The sequence below is a fragment of the Barbatula barbatula genome (assembly GCF_947034865.1).
Source record: "Barbatula barbatula genome assembly, chromosome: 20".
NCBI classification, from domain to species: domain Eukaryota; kingdom Metazoa; phylum Chordata; class Actinopteri; order Cypriniformes; family Nemacheilidae; genus Barbatula; species Barbatula barbatula.
The window spans coordinates 11,415,572-11,436,524 of NC_136783.1; the positions used below are offsets into that span (position 1 = coordinate 11,415,572).

General features: G+C 55.1%; 3 protein-coding genes across 3 annotated transcripts; all 3 read left to right on the forward strand.

Moving 5' to 3' along the window:
- The first annotated feature begins 589 nt into the window (after positions 1–589).
- LOC306909746 (uncharacterized protein) lies at positions 590–5,564 on the forward strand. Its single transcript, XM_079483778.1, has 6 exons — positions 590–911; positions 983–1,102; positions 1,174–1,292; positions 1,382–1,529; positions 1,599–1,717; positions 1,827–5,564. Exons 1-6 carry the CDS (start codon positions 692–694, stop codon positions 5,499–5,501), a joined length of 4,401 nt encoding a protein of 1,466 aa, XP_079339904.1. The 5' UTR covers positions 590–691; the 3' UTR covers positions 5,502–5,564.
- A 5,133-nt stretch (positions 5,565–10,697) lies between these two features.
- On the forward strand, positions 10,698–14,637 carry LOC306909655 (uncharacterized protein). Its single transcript, XM_079483612.1, has 6 exons — positions 10,698–11,019; positions 11,091–11,210; positions 11,282–11,400; positions 11,490–11,637; positions 11,706–11,824; positions 11,916–14,637. Exons 1-6 carry the CDS (start codon positions 10,800–10,802, stop codon positions 14,568–14,570), a joined length of 3,381 nt encoding a protein of 1,126 aa, XP_079339738.1. The 5' UTR covers positions 10,698–10,799; the 3' UTR covers positions 14,571–14,637.
- Positions 14,638–16,502: 1,865 nt separating this feature from the next.
- LOC306909716 (uncharacterized protein) lies at positions 16,503–20,549 on the forward strand. The gene is made up of 6 exons (XM_079483718.1): positions 16,503–16,824; positions 16,896–17,015; positions 17,087–17,205; positions 17,295–17,442; positions 17,510–17,628; positions 17,738–20,549. The coding sequence occupies exons 1-6, from the start codon at positions 16,605–16,607 to the stop codon at positions 20,465–20,467; spliced, it is 3,456 nt and encodes a 1,151-aa protein (XP_079339844.1). The 5' UTR covers positions 16,503–16,604; the 3' UTR covers positions 20,468–20,549.
- The last annotated feature ends 404 nt before the right edge of the window (positions 20,550–20,953 follow it).

Sequence of the window (20,953 nt, forward strand, 5' to 3'; positions counted from 1 at the left end):
ATCACATCACCCTGCCCAACTAACAGTCTACAGATGGATTTTAGATTCCAGCCCCGCATATTATTTTGGGACTGTCGTTTAACAGGCTCATGTGTCTATGGTGGAACCCCTGGCATCATTGACTCCAGAAACCATTAGAAAAGTGTGGGAGAGAGATAAACCTATTCCGAAAGTCATTAGTGATCACGACTGGGCTAGTGGGGAGTTCACATTATTTTTTAGAGAACTAAGATTCATATTCTGGAATGTATGAATTGAAAATGACATGACCTGATATATAATACGATTAAATCTATTTAATGTATGTATTGTGAAGCAACATTGTTTTGACAAACTGGAAAACAAAACAAAAAATCCAATATTACCGCATTGGAAATCATTAAAACGAGAATAAAAAAGAACGTCTATCAATACAGGCTTAACATTTTCTTGATATTTGCATACCTTGCGTTAACTCGCTACATAATGAGACACAGGTGAAAACAATAAGCGAAGTGGTGATTGATTAAACAGGTGACAGATTTGATTGGTCCGCCATGTAAATTAGCAAGTGATTGAGTACAAAAGCTGAGTACAAAAAGTACACTCTGACTCAAAGAGATTGTCAACTTTTGCAGTTAGAGGTTTTAAACTCAAATGAGCTGGTCTAGTGGCAGGCAGAAGTGGAGAAGAATAGAGTATTGCCCTTGCGATGCTGGGGCTTAGGGATCTTTTACTTTTTGGCTTGACTGTGGCGACAGCAAGCTGTTTAAGGATTGGTCATGCTGCTTTTTCAGGAATGGGTTTTTCTCATAACACCAATGCCAACAGAACACTTAACTTTGGCAAGCTTATTATCGGCAGTTTCGTATCCAATGATTCTGTAGAGAGACCAGGAGAACAATCAAATGGATCCTGGTCTGGTGAACATGGTATGTAAAATGTGTAAATCAGAGGTTTATTATAATGGGCAACTTGTTAACTTGTCTTGAACTAAATTAAGCACAATTCCAACTTGCTGAGGCAAAGCTGAAACGCTTGGGTCCTTCTGTGCACTGTGGTAATGATGCAATGACCCTGCGTGTTCCTGGACCAAGAATGCCCCACTTCCTGGTTGATAGAGGTAAGCCTATACAACATTTTGGTTTCCTTTCCATATTTTAGGTCTGTTATGGTATGGGTTCTTTTAAATAGGAGTGGGGTCTCCAGTGCCTATGTCCGAAATCTCAGCCAGCTGTGGTATCTCTGTGAAAAGGGTTCGTCGGGATCTTTCGTTTTCTGTTCCTTTCCACGGCTGTCCTGTCCGACAACAGGTCAGTGCATAAGCCTCCAGTGTGCTTGCAGTGCTAGAAATTACTTTTCAACGGTCTTTTACAAATGGTCTTAATCTTTTCTCTGACAGAGTGGAAGTTATATTCTTTCTCTGGTTCTAATGGGGGCACCAGTGCAGGCGTCATGCCCTGCGCGATCTCCCCTTCCTACAGTTTCTTGCTTCCCAACTGCATTGGTTTTCTCACTTGAACTCAGGGCAGATGCTGTTAAACTCAAAGGTAGTTTTTGTTATAAATTGAGTGAATTTTACCTTGACTGGTACTTGAGGATCTCTTCCCCCCCCCCAGTTGATGGATCATGGCAGCCTCTGCTGTTAGAGTACTCTAAATGTGGGTTCACATTGGATACTGTTCATGGTGCTCTAGTGGTTACAGCACCATTTTCTGAAAGTTGTTGGGTAATAAAGGTAAGATGTGACAGTCCTGTAAAATGTGCCATTTTCGTTGATTAAAAAAACGTTTTTAAGTGCAGTTTAACATTATGAAAGCCTATATTAATGAGATTGTCTTTCTCAGGAAACTGGAAGGCATCTCCTTTTAAATTACCTTGACCGTGAAGTGATTCTTTCCTGCCCGTTGACATTGCCAACAGCGGCCCCCACTGTACCTTCTGCTGATCCTCAAGTACCCCTAACTATTGGACCCACCAGACCCGGTCCCACCAGGCCGCACGGTCCCACCCGACCTGGACTCACCAGGCCCACCCGGCCCGGTCCCACCCGACCTGGACCCACCCGAACCGGACCCACCGGGCCCACCCGGCCCGGACCCACCAGGCCGACCCGGCCCGGACCCACCCGACCCGGACCCACCAGGCCGCACGGTCCCACCCGACCCGGACCCACCAGGCCAACCCGACCCGGACCCACCAGGCCAACCCGACCCGGACCCACCATGCCACACGGTCCCACCCGACCCGGACCCACCAGTCCCACCCGACCCGGACCCACCAGGCCCACCCGGCCCGGTCCCACCCGACCCGGACCCACCAGGCCCACCCGACCCGGACCCACCAGGCCAACCCGACCCGGACCCACCAGGCCGCACGGTCCCACCCGACCCAGGCCCACCCGGCCCGGTCCCACCAGGCCCACCCGGCCCGGACCCACCAGGCCGCACGGTCCCACCCGACCCGGTCCCACCAGGCCCGGACCCACCAGGCCCACCCGACCCGGACCAACCAGGCCCACCCGACCCGGACCAACCAGTCCCACCCGACCCGGACCAACCAGTCCCACCCGACCCGGACCAACCAGTCCCACCCGACCCGGACCCACCCGGCCCGGTCCCACCAGGCCCACCCGGCCCGGACCCACCAGGCCGCACGGTCCCACCCGACCCGGAGCCACCAGGCCCACCCGACCCGGACCCACCAGGCCGCACGTTCCCACCCGACCCGGACCCACCAGGCCCACCCGACCCGGACCGACCAGGCCCACCCGACCCAAACCCACCAGGCCGCACGGTCCCACCCGACCCGGACCCACCAGGCCAACCCGACCCGGACCCACCAGGCCGCACGGTCCCACCAGGCCCGGACCCACCAGGCCCACCGGACCCACCAGGCCCACCCGACCCGGACCCACCAGGCCGCACGGTCCCACCCGACCCAAACCCACCAGGCCAACCCGACCCGGACCCACCAGGCCGCACGGTCCCACCCGACCCGGTCCCACCAGGCCCGGACCCACCAGGCCCACCCGGCCCGGACCCACCAGGCCAACCCGACCCGGACCCACCAGGCCACACGGTCCCACCCGACCCGGACCCACCAGGCCAACTAGACCCGGTCCCACCAGGCCCACCAGGCCCGGAACCACCAGGCCCACCCGGCCCGGACCCACCAGGCCAACCCGACCCGGACCCACCAGGCCACACGGTCCCACCCGACCCGGACCCACCAGGCCAACTAGACCCGGACCCACCAGGCCCACCCGACCCGGACCCACCAGGCCGCACGGTCCCACCCGACCCGGACCCACCAGGCCGCACGGTCCCACCCGACCCAGACCCACCAGGCCAACCCGACCCGGACCCACCAGGCCGCACGGTCCCACCCGACCCGGACCCACCAGGCCCACCCGACCCGGACCCACCAGGCCGCACGGTCCCACCCGACCCGGACCCACCAGGCCCACCCGACCCGGACCCACCAGGCCCACCCGACCCGGACCCACCAGACCCACCAGGCCCACCCGACCCGGACCCACCAGGCCCACCCGACCCGGACCCACCAGGCCCACCCGACCCGGACCCACCAGGCCCACCCGACCCGGACCCACCAGGCCCACCCGACCCGGACCAACCAGGCCCACCCGACCCGGACCCACCAGGCCACACGGTCCCACCCGACCCGGACCCACCAGGCCAACTAGACCCAGGCCCACCAGGCCCACCCGGCCCGTTCCCACCTGGCCCGGACCCACCAGGCCCACCCGGCCCGGACCCACCAGGCCCACCCGACCCGGACCCACCAGGCCCACCCGACCCGGACCCACCAGGCCGCACGGTCCCACCCGACCCGGACCCACCAGGCCCACCCGACCCGGACCCACCAGGCCCACCCGACCCGGACCCACCAGACCCACCAGGCCCACCCGACCCGGACCCACCAGGCCCACCCGGCCCGGACCCACCAGGCCCACCCGGCCCGGACCCACCAGGCCGCACGGTCCCACCCGACCCGGACCCACCAGGCCGCACGGTCCCACCCGACCCGGACCCACCAGGCCGACCAGACCCGGACCCACCAGGCCCACCCGGCCCGGTCCCACCCGACCCGGACCCACCAGGCCCACCCGGCCCGGTCCCACCCGACCCGGACCCACCAGGCCCACTCGGCCCGGACCCACCAGGCCTCACGGTCCCACCCGACCCGGACCCACCAGGCCAACTAGACCCGGACCCACCAGGCCCACCCGGCACGGTCCCATCAGGCCCACCCGGCCCGGTCCCACCCGACCCGGACCCACCAGGCCCACCCGGCCCGGTCCCACCAGGCCCACCCGGCCCGGACCCACCAGGCCTCACGGTCCCACCCGACCCGGACCCACCAGGCCAACTAGACCCGGACCCACCAGGCCCACCCGGCCCGGTCCCACCAGGCCGCACGGTCCCACCCGACCTGGTCCCACCAGGCCCGGACCCACCGGGCCCACCCGGCCCGGACCCACCAGGCCAACCCGACCCGGACCCACCAGGCCACACGGTCCCACCCGACCCGGACCCACCAGGCCCACCCGACCCGGACCCACCAGGCCGCACGGTCCCACCCGACCCGGACCCACCAGGCCGCACGGTCCCACCCGACCCAGACCCACCAGGCCAACCCGACCCGGACCCACCAGGCCGCACGGTCCCACCCGACCCGGTCCCACCAGGCCCGGACCCACCAGGCCCACCCGACCCGGACCCACCAGGCCGCACGGTCCCACCCGACCCGGACCCACCAGGCCCACCCGACCCGGACCAACCAGGCACACCCGACCCGGACCCGGACCAACCAGGCACACCCGACCCGGACCCGGACCCACCAGGCCGCACGGTCCCACCAGGCCCGGACCCACCAGGCCCACCCGACCCGGACCCACCAGGCCACACGGTCCCACCGGACCCACCAGGCCAACTAGACCCGGACCCACCAGGCCCACCCGGCCCGTTCCCACCTGGCCCGGACCCACCAGACCCACCAGGCCCACCCGACCCGGACCCACCAGGCCCACCCGACCCGGACCCACCAGGCCGCACGGTCCCACCCGACCCGGACCCACCAGGCCCACCCGGCCCGGACCCACCAGGCCGCACGGGCCCACCAGGCCGCACGGTCCCACCCGACCCGGACCCACCAGGCCGACCAGACCCGGACCCACCAGGCCGCACGGTCCCACCCGACCCGGACCCACCAGGCCGCACGGTCCCACCCGACCCGGACCCACCAGGCCAACCCGACCCGGACCCACCAGGCCGCACGGACCCACCCGACCCGGTCCCACCAGGCCGCACGGTCCCACCCGACCCGGACCCACCAGGCCCACCCGACCCATACCCACCAGGCCCACCCGACCCGGACCCACCAGGCCCACCCGACCCGGTCCCACCAGGCCGCACGGACCCACCAGACCAGGTCCCACCAGGCCGCACAGACCCACGACAATTAGGATCAAGCGGGTGCATGAAGGAATAAGTTCTTAAACTTGTTTTCTATTGTCATGTTTTATCTTTCAGGTTCTTGAACAAACCTAATAAAGCTTGAATGACTAGTTTTGTTTCTCTTAGTGATTGTGTAAGGTGTGACTCTTGGCAGGTTGTTGGTCTGAAGTCTCTTTAACTGTATCTTTAGGCCTACAAAGCTGCTCCAAACATACAACTCGCATGTGTCTCCTTCGCATTCCCATAATTTGTCAACTTAATTCTGCCTGCCAGAAACGCAACCCAACAACGGCTTCTATTGTGTAATGTCTGGGTCATTTTCAGTACTTTAGTATTCTACACTGTTATTAACCACATATATTAAAGGTTGTGTTCACTAGTTTTAATAGTACACATGTATGCTTTCTCAGTATTCATACAAACTTCAATAACTATGTTGTAGTGATCTGAAACCACATTTAACCGAAGATGTGCACGGGTGCTTTTTTTTTTTAAAGAGTACTTGACCGATAAAAGAATATTCTGTTAGCATTTACTCACCATCGAGTTGTTCCAAATCTGTAATACAATGGTGGTTAAAAGTGCCCCAGAAACATTTGCCGTCCTACATTCTTCAAAATGGAATCTCGATCAGAAGAAAAATATAAAGACGTTTTTCCTACTATGGGAGTCAATGTAGGTTAAAATCTGTTTGGTTCTAAGCATTTTTCCAAATATCTTTCTGAACTCTAAGGTGAGTAAATCATTACAGAATTTGTGTGAATTATACATTTGAGTCCTACAATTGGCCCCCTAACTGTAACTGCCTTTAAGAAGTTTTCAATGTAGGAGTTTGGTTTAGGTGCACTTGGGAAAAACGTGTGTTTCTGACATGTTTTATTTTGTTTTATTTTGGTAACAGTCCCTAGGGGATATATGCTTTATTTTTCGGCTGATTGGTTATTTCCAGCTGTACAGCTCACTATTTGAGTTTACGTTGTGTTGTATTTTTCTGGGGATTATTCTGCCTGATATATATACATATATATATACCCATCTTCCTTTTATTTGATTTCTATTTTATAAATAAACCGCTTTACTTTAAATTCGTCTAGTTCATTTAGTATCCAATTAAACAGAGAAGGGGATTTAATTAATTTGACGAGAGGCAATAACAGCAAGAATCCGGTGCTCCACCCTATAGCGTTTAGGTCAGGCAAGTGTAGGGACTCTTTTATTTTTGTTATATATGCCTTATTTTGGGGAATTTCAGAGAATTTTAAATACATTTGATATTTTGTTTTTGTTTGCATTGTGATGTAACTAAATGTACCAAAATATTTTGTTTCTTTATTATTCTTACTGTTTTCCTTTACTCAAATAAGGTGTTCTGTTGAACTGAAGAGTACTAATGTTAACCAATCAGCATTGAGCTTGTTTGAAGTTTGCGTACGCAAGTTGCGTTAAGTTACGTTGTGGAGAGAAGGAAGGAGATCGCACATGGCGAAAAGAGTTCAGCACATGTCCTCGGTCTCCAGAAAGTGAGCGTCATTCTTGGAGACTTCGCTACTTAGTACAGGCCCAAAGTGACAGATAGAACATTCATCCTCTCGATTAGTTTTTTGTTTGTTTAAAGTGTTGTTTTACTTATATAATTTCAACCCATTCTGCCGTTGGTTTGCGTCATCGGTGTCAAAAGAAGCACTTCCAGACCACTCGTAACCAGGGCCGTTTGAAGGAATTTGGGGGCCCCAAGCAAAATGGACATGGAGGCCCCCCCATCCCCCCGCCCCGCCCGCACACACGCAAAGCCTACAGGAACCCCAGCATAGCCATAAAGTTTAAGTTCAACCACACTTTATATAAATAAAAAAGGTTTACAGTGCATAAACTGCTGTTGCATAAACAGTGCATAAATAAAATAAAATTACAGTGCAAATACTGCTGTTGCATATAATGTGCATAACATTTTAACATTTTCAACAATTGACCATTTGCAAAAAACACCACTGTACCATAAAATCAAATATACATTAAAAAAGTGCACAATAACTAAATCCAACATACTTAAAAACACACACACACTAACATTTTTCAGTTCTCACAAACGTGCAAATTATCTAAAACTGCTGTTTGCGAGCCTTGTTTTCTGCAAAGGCAATGACAATGTCCTCCATGTCCAAAGACTGGCGAACATCGCGCTCAATTGACGTAAGTGCCAGTCCTGTGAGCCTTTCTTGGCCTTTCTCTATTTACACAGTTTGGTGGGAATTCAATAGTGATTTGCACTGTTGTTTTTCTAACAATATGACAGCACACACTTATCAGTTTAAACTCTGGGCTGTGCAGGATATCAGCTGTAATTCTAGAGCTTGTGGTGGTACCTTGTGCTATAGAGGAAACATCAGCACTGAGAAGTGATGCATCTGATGTTGAGGATGAAGTTGATGGTGTAGCTGGGAAAATAATTGAAAAAAAAAATCTGAAATTACCTGTGAAGTACGTTTTACCATTTCACTGTTAGCATATTGAAAGAGGTCACTATTAACAGCTCAGCTCAGTGAGAGAAATTCACTCTACCTTCATCAGTGGAGGTCTCCTTAGGAAGAGCCTGAGGGCTGAGAAATTTAAGCAAAGCACCTTGAGGGAGAAAGAAAAGATGGTAACACTTAATAATAACAATCATTAATAGATGGTAAATTGATAGTTAATTAATCTTTAGTTTACTGTCATTTAACTGTTAGCAAACAGTTAACAAACAATGAAATTATAATTATATGTTTACTAATTATTAGTAGTGCTGTAAATTAACAGTTTATTGTAACACACATTATATCTATCATATAATATATTAGGTATCGGGTAATGATTAAACATTTTTTGTAAACCTTTAAGAAACCATTTTAAAATATCTATAAACATTACATAGATAGACGACCAGATATTCCTAACACTTTGTTAAGGGTTACTAATGCTTAAAAACATCCCAAGCTAATGTTTGATGCACGGAATTTATTGTGTGGTTTTCCTAACACCCGCATTTGGTAAATAGATCATCACGGTGGAATAGTTAGTATAGCATGCTAACGTTATGCCACTTTCATCAAAACCTATTACAAAGCTATAGCAATGTCATGTCATTAAATACGATAAACAGTGATTCTGGAACAGATCTGCATCTTCCTTATCCCGTTAAAAAACATATTACAGTAGTATGTAACCATATTCCGTCCGAAGTTGCACTAACTGTTCGTTACAAGCAGCATTTGCCGTCAGGCAGGTTACAGGTAACGTTAGCTAACATATTTTTGCAAGCCTACCTGCTGCAAAATGACACCAAGACAAGAAGAGCTATTTTATCCAGTGTAATTTATCACTTACCACTATCTTGTTTATTCTTATCCTCCTCTTCCTTTCTCTTCTTTCTTTTTTGGGATCCTGAAGCATAATTCCGCTTCATGACTGCCGACGGAGGTTTTGTTTTTGCCGGCAGCAGAGATCACGAAAGGGGCCCCTTGAGGGGGATCCCAATAAAAGTGTCATTGCACTTTACTGCATTGACTGTCAAAGGGGCGCTCAGTTTGTCGTTGCATTTTATTCTTAACCAGTTGTTGTCTTTGGGCCCCAGGCCAGCTCGGGGCCCCCGGCCAGCTCGGGGCCCCAAGCAATTGCTTGGTTTGCTTGCCTTGTCGCGACGGGCCTGCTCGTAACGGTGGTGGAGGGGGACGAGATTCATCGGAACCTGCCTTGTTGAGCATTTAGATTGGACTTTCGCTCCGTTGCGCGGCAGCGGGACTGTTCTTTTAGCGGCTCGTGCTGTAAGTGATCACTTCATTGCTTCGTCATTTCCTTGGATGGAACGTAAGTGAATTCGTCTCAACAAACGCTCTTGATGTACTGAGTTACCTTGAGTCTATTCCCTTGACAGTGCACCAACGATTGGGCCCCAACGGCTAGCCAAAAGAGTGTGTTTTGTTCATGAAAGACTGCGATCGAACTCATTGTGTTGATACTGAGTGTATTTTGAAAAATTGTGTAAATTGAGATATTGTGAGTTTTCAATAATCATCCGCTGTATGTTCTTTTTTTCACTTGAAATAAGAAAGGAGTGTGTATGTATATATATATTATTTTTTGAGGGTGATAAATATTGAATGCTTAGAGATTGTTTAGGCTATTGCATACTTGATTGTTAAAGGAGGGGGCAGCTATTATTTTTGGTTTTATTTATTTTTTTCAACAACAAAAAAAGGGGTTTATATTAGTGTCAAATTAATAAATCTTTAGAATTTTTCCCCTTATTTGGAATATTTTGTATTGATTTATTTAAAAAAAAAAACGAATTAATTGATAAAAGAGAAAAAAACAAACCTCCGGACAATTCAACATTCAATTTCCGGGAATCCAGGTTTTCTGGTTTGGGAAAACATTTAAATTAACCACTAAGGTTGAGAAAAGGGTTACACAAGCCTAGGAGGGTAGGGGGCGCTACATAAGCATTCTTCCAAATATCTTTCTGAACTCGACGGTGATTAAATTATTACAGAATAAAAAAAATTGTTTGAATTATACATTTGAGTTCGACCATTGGCCCCCTAACATTTTAACGTACCATTTTTTCCCCATCACAACCCTCTTGGGATCAAAATGAGGGAGCATTTGAAAGGATCATCACATCACCCTGCCCAACTAACAGTCTACAGATGGATTTTAGATTCCAGCCCCGCATATTATTTTGGGACTGTCGTTTAACAGGCTCATGTGACTATGGTGAAACCCCTGGCATCATTGACTCCAGAGACCATTAGAAAAGTGTGGGAGAGAGATAAACCTATTCCGAAAGTCATTAGTGATCACGACTGGGCTAGTGGGGAGTTCACATTATTTTTTAGAGAACTAAGATTCATATTCTGGAATGTATGAATTGAAAATTACATGACCTGATATATAATACGATTAAATCTATTTAATGTATGTATTGTGAAGCAACATTGTTTTGACAAACTGGAAAACAAAACAAAAAATCCAATATTACCGCATTGGAAATCATTAAAACGAGAATAAAAAAGAACGTCTATCAATACAGGCTTAACATTTTCTTGATATTTGCATACCTTGCGTTAACTCGCTACATAATGAGACACAGGTGAAAACAATAAGCGAAGTGGTGATTGATTAAACAGGTAACAGATTTGATTGGTCCGCCATGTAAATTAGCAAGTGATTGAGTACAAAAGCTGAGTACAAAAAGTACACTCTGACTCAAAGAGATTGTCAACTTTTGCAGTTAGAGGTTTTAAACTCAAACGAGCTGGTCTAGTGGCACGCAGAAGTGGAGAAGAATAGAGTATTGCCCTTGCGATGCTGGGGCTTAGGGATCTTTTACTTTTTGGCTTGACTGTGGCGACAGCAAGCTGTTTAAGGATTGGTCATGCTGCTTTTTCAGGAATGGGTTTTTCTCATAACACCAATGCCAACAGAACACTTAACTTTGGCAAGCTTATTATCGGCAGTTTCGTATCCAATGATTCTGTAGAGCGACCAGGAGAACAATCAAATGGATCCTGGTCTGGTGAACATGGTATGTAAAATGTGTAAATCAGAGGTTTATTATAATGGGCAACTTGTTAACTTGTCTTGAACTAAATTAAGCACAATTCCAACTTGCTGAGGCAAAGCTGAAACGCTTGGGTCCTTCTGTGCACTGTGGTAATGATGCAATGACCCTGCGTGTTCCTGGACCAAGAATGCCCCACTTCCTGGTTGATAGAGGTAAGCCTATACAACATTTTGGTTTCCTTTCCATATTTTAGGTCTGTTATGGTATGGGTTCTTTTAAATAGGAGTGGGGTCTCCAGTGCCTATGTCCGAAATCTCAGCCAGCTGTGGTATCTCTGTGAAAAGGGTTCGTCGGGATCTTTCGTTTTCTGTTCCTTTCCACGGCTGTCCTGTCCGACAACAGGTCAGTGCATAAGCCTCCAGTGTGCTTGCAATGCTAGAAATTACTTTTCAACGGTCTTTTACAAATGGTCTTAATCTTTTCTCTGACAGAGTGGAAGTTATATTCTTTCTCTGGTTCTCATGGGGGCACCAGTGCAGGCGTCATGCCCTGCGCGATCTCCCCTTCCTACAGTTTCTTGCTTCCCAACTGCAATGGTTTTCTCACTTGAACTCCGGGCAGATGCTGTTAAACTCAAAGGTAGTTTTTGTTATAAATTGAGTGAATTTTACCTTGACTGGTACTTGAGGATCTCTTCCCCCCCCCAGTTGATGGATCATGGCAGCCTCTGCTGTTAGAGTACTCTAAATGTGGGTTCACATTGGATACTGTTCATGGTGCTCTAGTGGTTACAGCACCATTTTCTGGAAGTTGTTGGGTAATAAAGGTAAGATGTGACAGTCCTGTAAAATGTGCCATTTTCGTTGATTAAAAAAACGTTTTTAAGTGCAGTTTAACATTATGAATGTCTTTCTCAGGAAACTGGAAGGCATCTCCTTTTAAATTACCTTGACCGTGAAGTGATTCTTTCCTGCCCGTTGACATTGCCAACAGCGGCCCCCACTGTACCTTCTGCTGATCCTCAAGTACCCCTAACTATTGGACCCACCAGACCCGGTCCCACCAGGCCGCACGGTCCCACCCGACCTGGACTCACCAGGCCCACCCGACCCGGACCCACCGGACCCACCCGACCCGGACCCACCAGGCCCACCCGACCCGGACCCACCAGGCCCACCCGACCCGGACCCACCAGGCCCACCCGACCCGGACCCACCAGGCCCACCCGACCCGGACCCACCAGGCCCACCCGACCCGGACCCACCAGGCCCACCCGACCCGGACCCACCAGGCCCACCCGGCCCGGACCCACCAGGCCCACCCGGCCCGGACCCACCAGGCCCGGACCCACCAGGCCGCACGGTCCCACCCGACCCGGACCCACAAGGCCGCACGGTCCCACCCGACCAGGACCCACCAGGCCAACCCGACCCGGACCCACCAGGCCGCACGGTCCCACCAGACCAGGACCCACCAGGCCGCACGGGCCCACCCGACCCGGACCCACCAGGCCGCACGGTCCCACCCGACCCGGACCCACCAGGCCCACCCGGCCCGGACCCACCCGACCCGGACCTACCAGGCCGCACGGTCCCACCCGACCCGGACCCACCAGGCCGCACGGTCCCACCCGACCAGGACCCACCAGGCCAACCCGACCCGGACCCACCAGGCCGCACGGTCCCACCAGACCAGGACCCACCAGGCCGCACGGTCCCACCCGACCCGGACCCACCAGGCCCACCCGGCCCGGTCCCACCCGACCCTGGCCCACCCGACCCGGACCCACCAGGCCCACCCGGCCCGGTCCCTCCCGGCCCAGACCCACCAGGCCGCACGGTCCCACCCGACCCGGACCCACCAGGCCCACCCGACCCGGACCCACCAGGCCCACCCGACCCGGACCCACCAGGCCCACCCGGCCCGGTCCCTCCCGGCCCGGACCCACCAGGCCCACCCGGCCCGGACCCACCAGGCCGCACGGGCCCACCCGACCCGGACCCACCAGGCCCACCCGACCCGGACCCACCAGGCCGCACGGTCCCACCCGACCCGGACCCACCAGGCCGCACGGTCCCACCAGGCCCGGACCCACCAGGCCCACCAGGCCAACCCGACCCGGACCCACCAGGCCGCACGGTCCCACCCGACCCGGTCCCACCAGGCCCGGACCCACCAGGCCCACCCGACCCGGACCCACCAGGCCGCACGGTCCCACCAGGCCCACCCGGCCCGGACCCACCAGGCCGCACGGCCCCACCCGACCCGGACCCACCAGGCCCACCCGACCCGGTCCCACCAGGCCGCACTGTCCCACCCGACCCGGTCCCACCAGGCCGCACTGTCCCACCCGACCCGGACCCACCAGGCCAACCCGACCCGGACCCACCAGGCCAACCCGACCCGGACCCACCAGGCCAACCCGACCCGGACCCACCAGGCCAACCCGACCCGGACCCACCAGGCCAACCCGACCCGGACCCACCAGGCCAACCCGACCCGGACCCACCAGGCCAACCCGACCCGGACCCACCAGGCCGCACGGTCCCACCAGACCAGGACCCACCAGGCCCACCCGACCCGGACCGACCAGGCCGCACGGTCCCACCCGGCCCGGTCACACCCGGCCCGGACCCACCAGGCCCACCCGACCCGGACCCACCAGGCCGCACGGTCCCACCCGACCCGGACCCACCAGGCCCACCCGACCCGGACCCACCAGGCCGCACGGTCCCACCCGACCCGGACCCACCAGGCCCACCCGGCCCGGTCCCACCAGGCCCGGACCCACCAGGCCCACCCGACCCGGTCCCACCAGGCCGCACGGTCCCACCAGGCCCCGACCCACCAGGCCAACCCGACCCGGACCCACCAGGCCGCACGGTCCCACCCGACCCGGACCCACCAGGCTCACCCGACCCGGACCGACCAGGCCGCACGGTCCCACCCGACCCGGACCCACCAGGCCCACCCGGCCCGGTCACACCCGACCCGGACCCACCAGGCCCACCCGGCCCGGACCCACCAGGCCGCACGGTCCCACCCGACCCGGACCCACCAGGCCCACCCGACCCGGACCCACCAGGCCCACCCGACCCGGACCTACCAGGCCGCACGGTCCCACCCGACCCGGACCCACCAGGCCCACCCGACCGGGACCCACCAGGCCCACCCGACCGGGACCCACCAGGCCGCACGGTCTAACCCGACCCGGTCCCACCAGGCCCGGACCCACCAGGCCCACCCGACCCGGACCCACCAGGCCGCACGGTCCCACCCGACCCGGACCCACCAGGCCCACCCGACCCGGACCCACCAGGCCCACCCGACCCGGACCCACCAGGCCGCACGGTCCCACCCAGCCCGGACCCACCAGGCCGCACGGACCCACCAGGCCGCACGGACCCACCAGGCCGCACGGACCCACCAGGCCGCACGGACCCACCAGGCCGCACGGACCCACCCGACCCGGTCCCACCAGGCCGCACGGACCCACCAGACCAGGTCCCACCAGGCCGCACGGACCCACGACAATTAGGATCAAGCGGGTGCATGAAGGAATAAGTTCTTAAACTTGTTTTCTATTGTCATGTTTTATCTTTCAGGTTCTTGAACAAACCTAATAAAGCTTGAATGACTAGTTTTGTTTCTCTTAGTGATTGTGTAAGGTGTGACTCTTGGCAGGTTGTTGGTCTGAAGTCTCTTTAACTGTATCTTTAGGCCTACAAAGCTGCTCCAAACATACAACTCGCATGTGTCTCCTTCGCATTCCCATAATTTGTCAACTTAATTCTGCCTGCCAGAAACGCAACCCAACAAAGGCTTCTATTGTGTAATGTCTGGGTCATTTTCAGTACTTTAGTATTCTACACTGTTATTAACCACATATATTAAAGGTTGTGTTCACTAGTTTTAATAGTACACATGTATGCTTTCTCAGTATTCATACAAACTTCAATAACTATGTTGTAGTGATCTGAAACCACATTTAACCGAAGATGTGCACGGGTGCTTTTTTTTTTTAAAGAGTACTTGACCGATAAAAGAATATTCTGTTAGCATTTACTCACCATCGAGTTGTTCCAAATCTGTAATACAATGGTGGTTAAAAGTGCCCCAGAAACATTTGCCGTCCTACATTCTTCAAAATAGAATCTCGATCAGAAGAAAAATATAAAGACGTTTTTCCTACTATGGGAGTCAATGTAGGTTAAAATCTGTTTGGTTCTAAGCATTTTTCCAAATATCTTTCTGAACTCTAAGGTGAGTAAATCATTACAGAATTTGTGTGAATTATACATTTGAGTCCTACAATTGGCCCCCTAACTGTAACTGCCTTTAAGAAGTTTTCAATGTAGGAGTTTGGTTTAGGTGCACTTGGGAAAAACGTGTGTTTCTGACATGTTTTATTTTGGTAACAGTCCCTAGGGGATATATGCTTTATTTTTCGGCTGATTGGTTATTTCCAGCTGTACAGCTCACTATTTGAGTTTAAGTTGTGTTGTATTTTTCTGGGGATTATTCTGCCTGATATATATACATATACCCATCTTCCTTTTATTTGATTTCTATTTTATAAATAAACCGCTTTACTTTAAATTCGTCTAGTTCATTTAGTATCCAATTAAACAGAGAAGGGGATTTAATTAATTTGACGAGAGGCAATAACAGCAAGAATCCGGTGCTCCACCCTATAGCGTTTAGGTCAGGCAAGCCTAGGAGGGTAGGGGGCGCTACATAAGCATTCTTCCAAATATCTTTCTGAACTCGACGGTGATTAAATTATTACAGAATAAAAAAAATTGTTTGAATTATACATTTGAGTTCGACCATTGGCCCCCTAACATTTTAACGTACCATTTTTTCCCCATCACAACCATCTTGGGATCAAAATGAGGGAGCATTTGAAAGGATCATCACATCACCCTGCCCAACTAACAGTCTACAGATGGATTTTAGATTCCAGCCCCGCATATTATTTTGGGACTGTCGTTTGACAGGCTCATGTGTCTATGGTGGAACCCCTGGCATCATTGACTCCAGAGACCATTAGAAAAGTGTGGGAGAGAGATAAACCTATTCCGAAAGTCATTAGTGATCACGACTGGGCTAGTGGGGAGTTCACATTATTTTTTAGAGAACTAAGATTCATATTCTGGAATGTATGAATTGAAAATTACATGACCTGATATATAATACGATTAAATCTATTTAATGTATGTATTGTGAAGCAACATTGTTTTGACAAACTGGAAAACAAAACAAAAAATCCAATATTACCGCATTGGAAATCATTAAAACGAGAATAAAAAAGAACGTCTATCAATACAGGCTTAACATTTTCTTGATATTTGCATACCTTGCGTTAACTCGCTACATAATGAGACACAGGTGAAAACAATAAGCGAAGTGGTGATTGATTAAACAGGTGACAGATTTGATTGGTCCGCCATGTAAATTAGCAAGTGATTGAGTACAAAAGCTGAGTACAAAAAGTACACTCTGACTCAAAGAGATTGTCAACTTTTGCAGTTAGAGGTTTTAAACTCAAACGAGCTGGTCTAGTGGCACGCAGAAGTGGAGAAGAATAGAGTATTGCCCTTGCGATGCTGGGGCTTAGGGATCTTTTACTTTTTGGCTTGACTGTGGCGACAGCAAGCTGTTTAAGGATTGGTCATGCTGCTTTTTCAGGAATGGGTTTTTCTCATAACACCAATGCCAACAGAACACTTAACTTTGGCAAGCTTATTATCGGCAGTTTCGTATCCAATGATTCTGTAGAGCGACCAGGAGAACAATCAAATGGATCCTGGTCTGGTGAACATGGTATGTAAAATGTGTAAATCAGAGGTTTATTATAATGGGCAACTTGTTAACTTGTCTTGAACTAAATTAAGCACAATTCCAACTTGCTGAGGCAAAGCTGAAACGCTTGGGTCCTTCTGTGCACTGTGGTAATGATGCAATGACCCTGCGTGTTCCTGGACCAAGAATGCCCCACTTCCTGGTTGATCGAGGTAAGCCTATACAACATTTTGGTTTCCTTTCCATATTTTAGGTCTGTTATGGTATGGGTTCTTTTAAATAGGAGTGGGGTCTCCAGTGCCTATGTCCGAAATCTCAGCCAGCTGTGGTATCTCTGTGAAAAGGGTTCGTCGGGATCTTTCGTTTTCTGTTCCTTTCCGCGGCTGTCCTGTCCGACAACAGGTCAGTGCATAAGCCTCCAGTGTGCTTGCAATGCTAGAAATTACTTTTCAACGGTCTTTTACAAATGGTCTTAATCTTTTCTCTGACAGAGTGGAAGTTATATTCTTTCTCTGGTTCTCATGGGGGCACCAGTGCAGGCGTCATGCCCTGCGCGATCTCCCCTTCCTACAGTTTCTTGCTTCCCAACTGCAATGGTTTTCTCACTTGAACTCAGGGCAGATGCTGTTAAACTCAAAGGTAGTTTTTGTTATAAATTGAGTGAATTTTACCTTGACTGGTACTTGAGGATCTCTTCCCCCCCCAGTTGATGGATCATGGCAGCCTCTGCTGTTAGAGTACTCTAAATGTGGGTTCACATTGGATACTGTTCATGGTGCTCTAGTGGTTACAGCACCATTTTCTGGAAGTTGTTGGGTAATAAAGGTAAGATGTGACAGTCCTGTAAAATGTGCCATTTTCGTTGGTTAAAAAAACGTTTTTAAGTGCAGTTTAACATTATGAAAGCCTATATTAATGAGATTGTCTTTCTCAGGAAACTGGAAGGCATCTCCTTTTAAATTACCTTGACCGTGAAGTGATTCTTTCCTGCCCGTTGACATTGCCAACAGCGGCCCCCACTGTACCTTCTGCTGATCCTCAAGTACCCATAACTATTGGACCCACCAGACCCGGTCCCACCAGGCCGCACGGTCCCACCCGACCTGGACTCACCAGGCCCACCCGACCCGGACCCGCCAGGCCCACCCGACCCGGACCCGCCAGGCCCACCCGACCCGGACCCACCAGGCCCACCCGACCCGGTCACACCCGGCCCGGACCCACCAGGCCCACCCGACCCGGACCCACCAGGCCCACCCGGCCCGGACCCACCAGGCCGCACGGACCCACCAGGCCCACCCGGCCCGGACCCACCAGGCCGCACGGTCCCACCCGGCCCGGACCCACCCGACCCGGACCCACCAGGCCGCACGGTCCCACCCGACCAGGACCCACTAGGCCAACCCGACCCGGACCCACCAGGCCGCACGGTCCCACCAGACCAGGACCCACCAGGCCCACCCGACCCTGGCCTACCCGGCCCGGTCCCTCCCGGCCCGGACCCACCAGGCCCACCCGGCCCGGACCCACCAGGCCGCACGGTCCCACCAGGCCCACCCGACCCGGACCCACCAGGCCGCACGGTCCCACCAGGCCCGGACCCACCAGGCCCACCAGGCCAACCCGACCCGGACCCACCAGGCCGCACGGTCCCACCAGGCCCGGACCCACCAGGCCCACCCGACCCGGACCCACCAGGCCGCACGGTCCCACCAGGCCCGGACCCACCAGGCCCACCCGACCCGGACCCACCAGGCCGCACGGTCCCACCCGACCCGGTCCCACCAGGCCCGGACCCACCAGGCCGCACGGTCCCACCAGGCCCGGACCCACCAGGCCCACCCGGCCCGGACCCACCAGGCCGCACGCCCCCACCCGACCCGGACCCACCAGGCCCACCCGACCCGGTCCCACCAGGCCGCACGGACCCACCAGACCCGGTCCCACCAGGCCGCACTGTCCCACCCGACCCGGACCCACCAGGCCAACCCGACCCGGACCCACCAGTTCGCACGGTCCCACCAGACCAGGACCCACCAGGCCCGGTCCCACCAGGCCCGGATCCACCAGGCCCACCCGACCCGGACCGACCAGGCCGCACGGTCCCACCCGACCCGGACCCACCAGGCCCACCCGACCCGGACCCACCAGGCCCACCCGACCCGGACCCACCAGGCCCACCCGACCCGGACCCACCAGGCCCACCCGGCCCGGACCCACCAGGCCCACCCGGCCCGGACCCACCAGGCCCACCCGGCCCGGACCCACCAGGCCCACCCGGCCCGGACCCACCAGGCCCACCCGGCCCGGACCCACCAGGCCCACCCGGCCCGGACCCACCAGGCCCACCCGGCCCGGACCCACCAGGCCCACCCGGCCCGGACCCACCAGGCCCACCCGGCCCGGACCCACCTGGCCCACCCGGCCCGGACCCACCAGGCCCACCCGGCCCGGACCCACCAGGCCGCACGGTCCCACCCGACCCGGACCCACCCGGCCCGGACCCACCAGGCCCACCCGGCCCGGGCCCACCCGACCCGGACCCACCAGGCCCACCCGGCCCGGGCCCACCCGACCCGGACCCACCAGGCCCACCCGGCCCGGGCCCACCCGACCCGGACCCACCAGGCCCACCCGGCCCGGTCACACCCGACCCGGACCCACCAGGCCCACCCGGCCCGGTCACACCCGACCCGGACCCACCAGGCCCACCTGGCCCGGACCCACAATGCTGACCCGACCCGGACCCACCAGGCCGCACGGTCCCACCCGACCCGGACCCACCAGGCCCACCCGACCCGGACCCACCAGGCCCACCCGACCCGGTCACACCCGGCCCGGATCCACCAGGCCCACCCGACCCGGACCCACCAGGCCGCACGGTCCCAGCCGACCCGGTCCCACCCGGCCCGGTCACAACCGACCCGGTCCCACCCGACCCGGTCCCACCCGACCCGGTCCCACCCGACCCGGTCCCACCCGACCCGGTCCCACCCGACCCGGTCCCACCAGGCCCGGACCCACCAGGCCCACCCGGCCCGGACCCACCAGGCCCACCCGACCCGGACCCACCAGGCCCACCCGACCCGGACCCACCAGGCCAACCCGACCCGGACCCACCAGGCCGCACGGCCCCGTCCGACCCGGACCCACCAGGCCCACCCGGCCCGGACCCACCAGGCCGCACGGCCCCGTCCGACCCGGACCCACCAGGCCCACCCGGCCCGGTCCCACCAGGCCCACCCGGCCCGGCCCCACCAGGCCGCACGGGCCCACCCGACCCGGACCCACCAGGCCCACCCGACCCGGACCCACCAGGCCCACCCGACCCGGACCCACCAGGCCCACCCGACCCGGACCCACCAGGCCCACCCGACCCGGTCCCACCAGGCCGCACGGTCCCACCAGGCCGCACGGACCCACCCGACCCGGTCCCACCAGGCCGCACGGACCCACCCGACCCGGTCCCACCAGGCCGCACGGACCCACCCGACCCGGTCCCACCAGGCCGCACGGACCCACCCGACCCGGTCCCACCAGGCCGCACGGACCCACCCGACCCGGTCCCACCAGGCCGCACGGACCCACCCGACCCGGTCCCACCAGGCCGCACGGACCCACGACAATTAGGATCAAGCAGGTGCATGAAGGAATAAGTTCTTAAACTTGTTTTCTATTGTCATGTTTTATCTTTCAGGTTCTTGAACAAACCTAATAAAGCTTGAATCACTAGTTTTGTTTCTCTTAGTGATTGTGTAAGGTGTAAGTAAATTTTTTCTATAGCACATTTCACAGATAAAAATCACAAAGTGCTTCACAACAAAAGGAAGAATACGCAACATTTATGAAACATTACAGTACAGTGCCTAATCAAAAGGACAGAAGTACACATTAGACCGGCCTAGCCACCCTACAGTCTAGTTAAAAGCCTCTTTAAAAAGAAGGGTTTTTAAAATTTTCCACACAGTCCAAACAGCGTGTGGAAGGAGGCAAGGCGTTCCACAACCTGGGTGCCACAGCTTGAAACGAACGGTCCCCTCTTGTTTTAAAATGAGTACGGGGGGCAACTAAAAGTCTCTGATGTATGCAGCTGTATCAGGTCAGAGATGTATGCGGGCGCCTGTCCTTGCAGGGCTCTAAAAGTTAGAAC

Bases quoted from the DNA above. Each gene is read 5' to 3' on its own strand.
- LOC306909655 (XM_079483612.1), top strand. From the start codon at position 10,800: ATGCTGGGGCTTAGGGATCTTTTACTTTTTGGCTTGACTGTGGCGACA. The intron at 11,211-11,281 runs GTAAGCCTATAC...TCTTTTAAATAG, and splicing joins CCACTTCCTGGTTGATAGAG to GAGTGGGGTCTCCAGTGCCT. The intron at 11,638-11,705 runs GTAGTTTTTGTT...TCCCCCCCCCAG, and splicing joins AGATGCTGTTAAACTCAAAG to TTGATGGATCATGGCAGCCT.
- LOC306909716 (XM_079483718.1), top strand. From the start codon at position 16,605: ATGCTGGGGCTTAGGGATCTTTTACTTTTTGGCTTGACTGTGGCGACA. The intron at 17,016-17,086 runs GTAAGCCTATAC...TCTTTTAAATAG, and splicing joins CCACTTCCTGGTTGATCGAG to GAGTGGGGTCTCCAGTGCCT. The intron at 17,206-17,294 runs GTCAGTGCATAA...TTTCTCTGACAG, and splicing joins GCTGTCCTGTCCGACAACAG to AGTGGAAGTTATATTCTTTC.
- LOC306909746 (XM_079483778.1), top strand. From the start codon at position 692: ATGCTGGGGCTTAGGGATCTTTTACTTTTTGGCTTGACTGTGGCGACA. The intron at 1,103-1,173 runs GTAAGCCTATAC...TCTTTTAAATAG, and splicing joins CCACTTCCTGGTTGATAGAG to GAGTGGGGTCTCCAGTGCCT. The intron at 1,530-1,598 runs GTAGTTTTTGTT...CCCCCCCCCCAG, and splicing joins AGATGCTGTTAAACTCAAAG to TTGATGGATCATGGCAGCCT.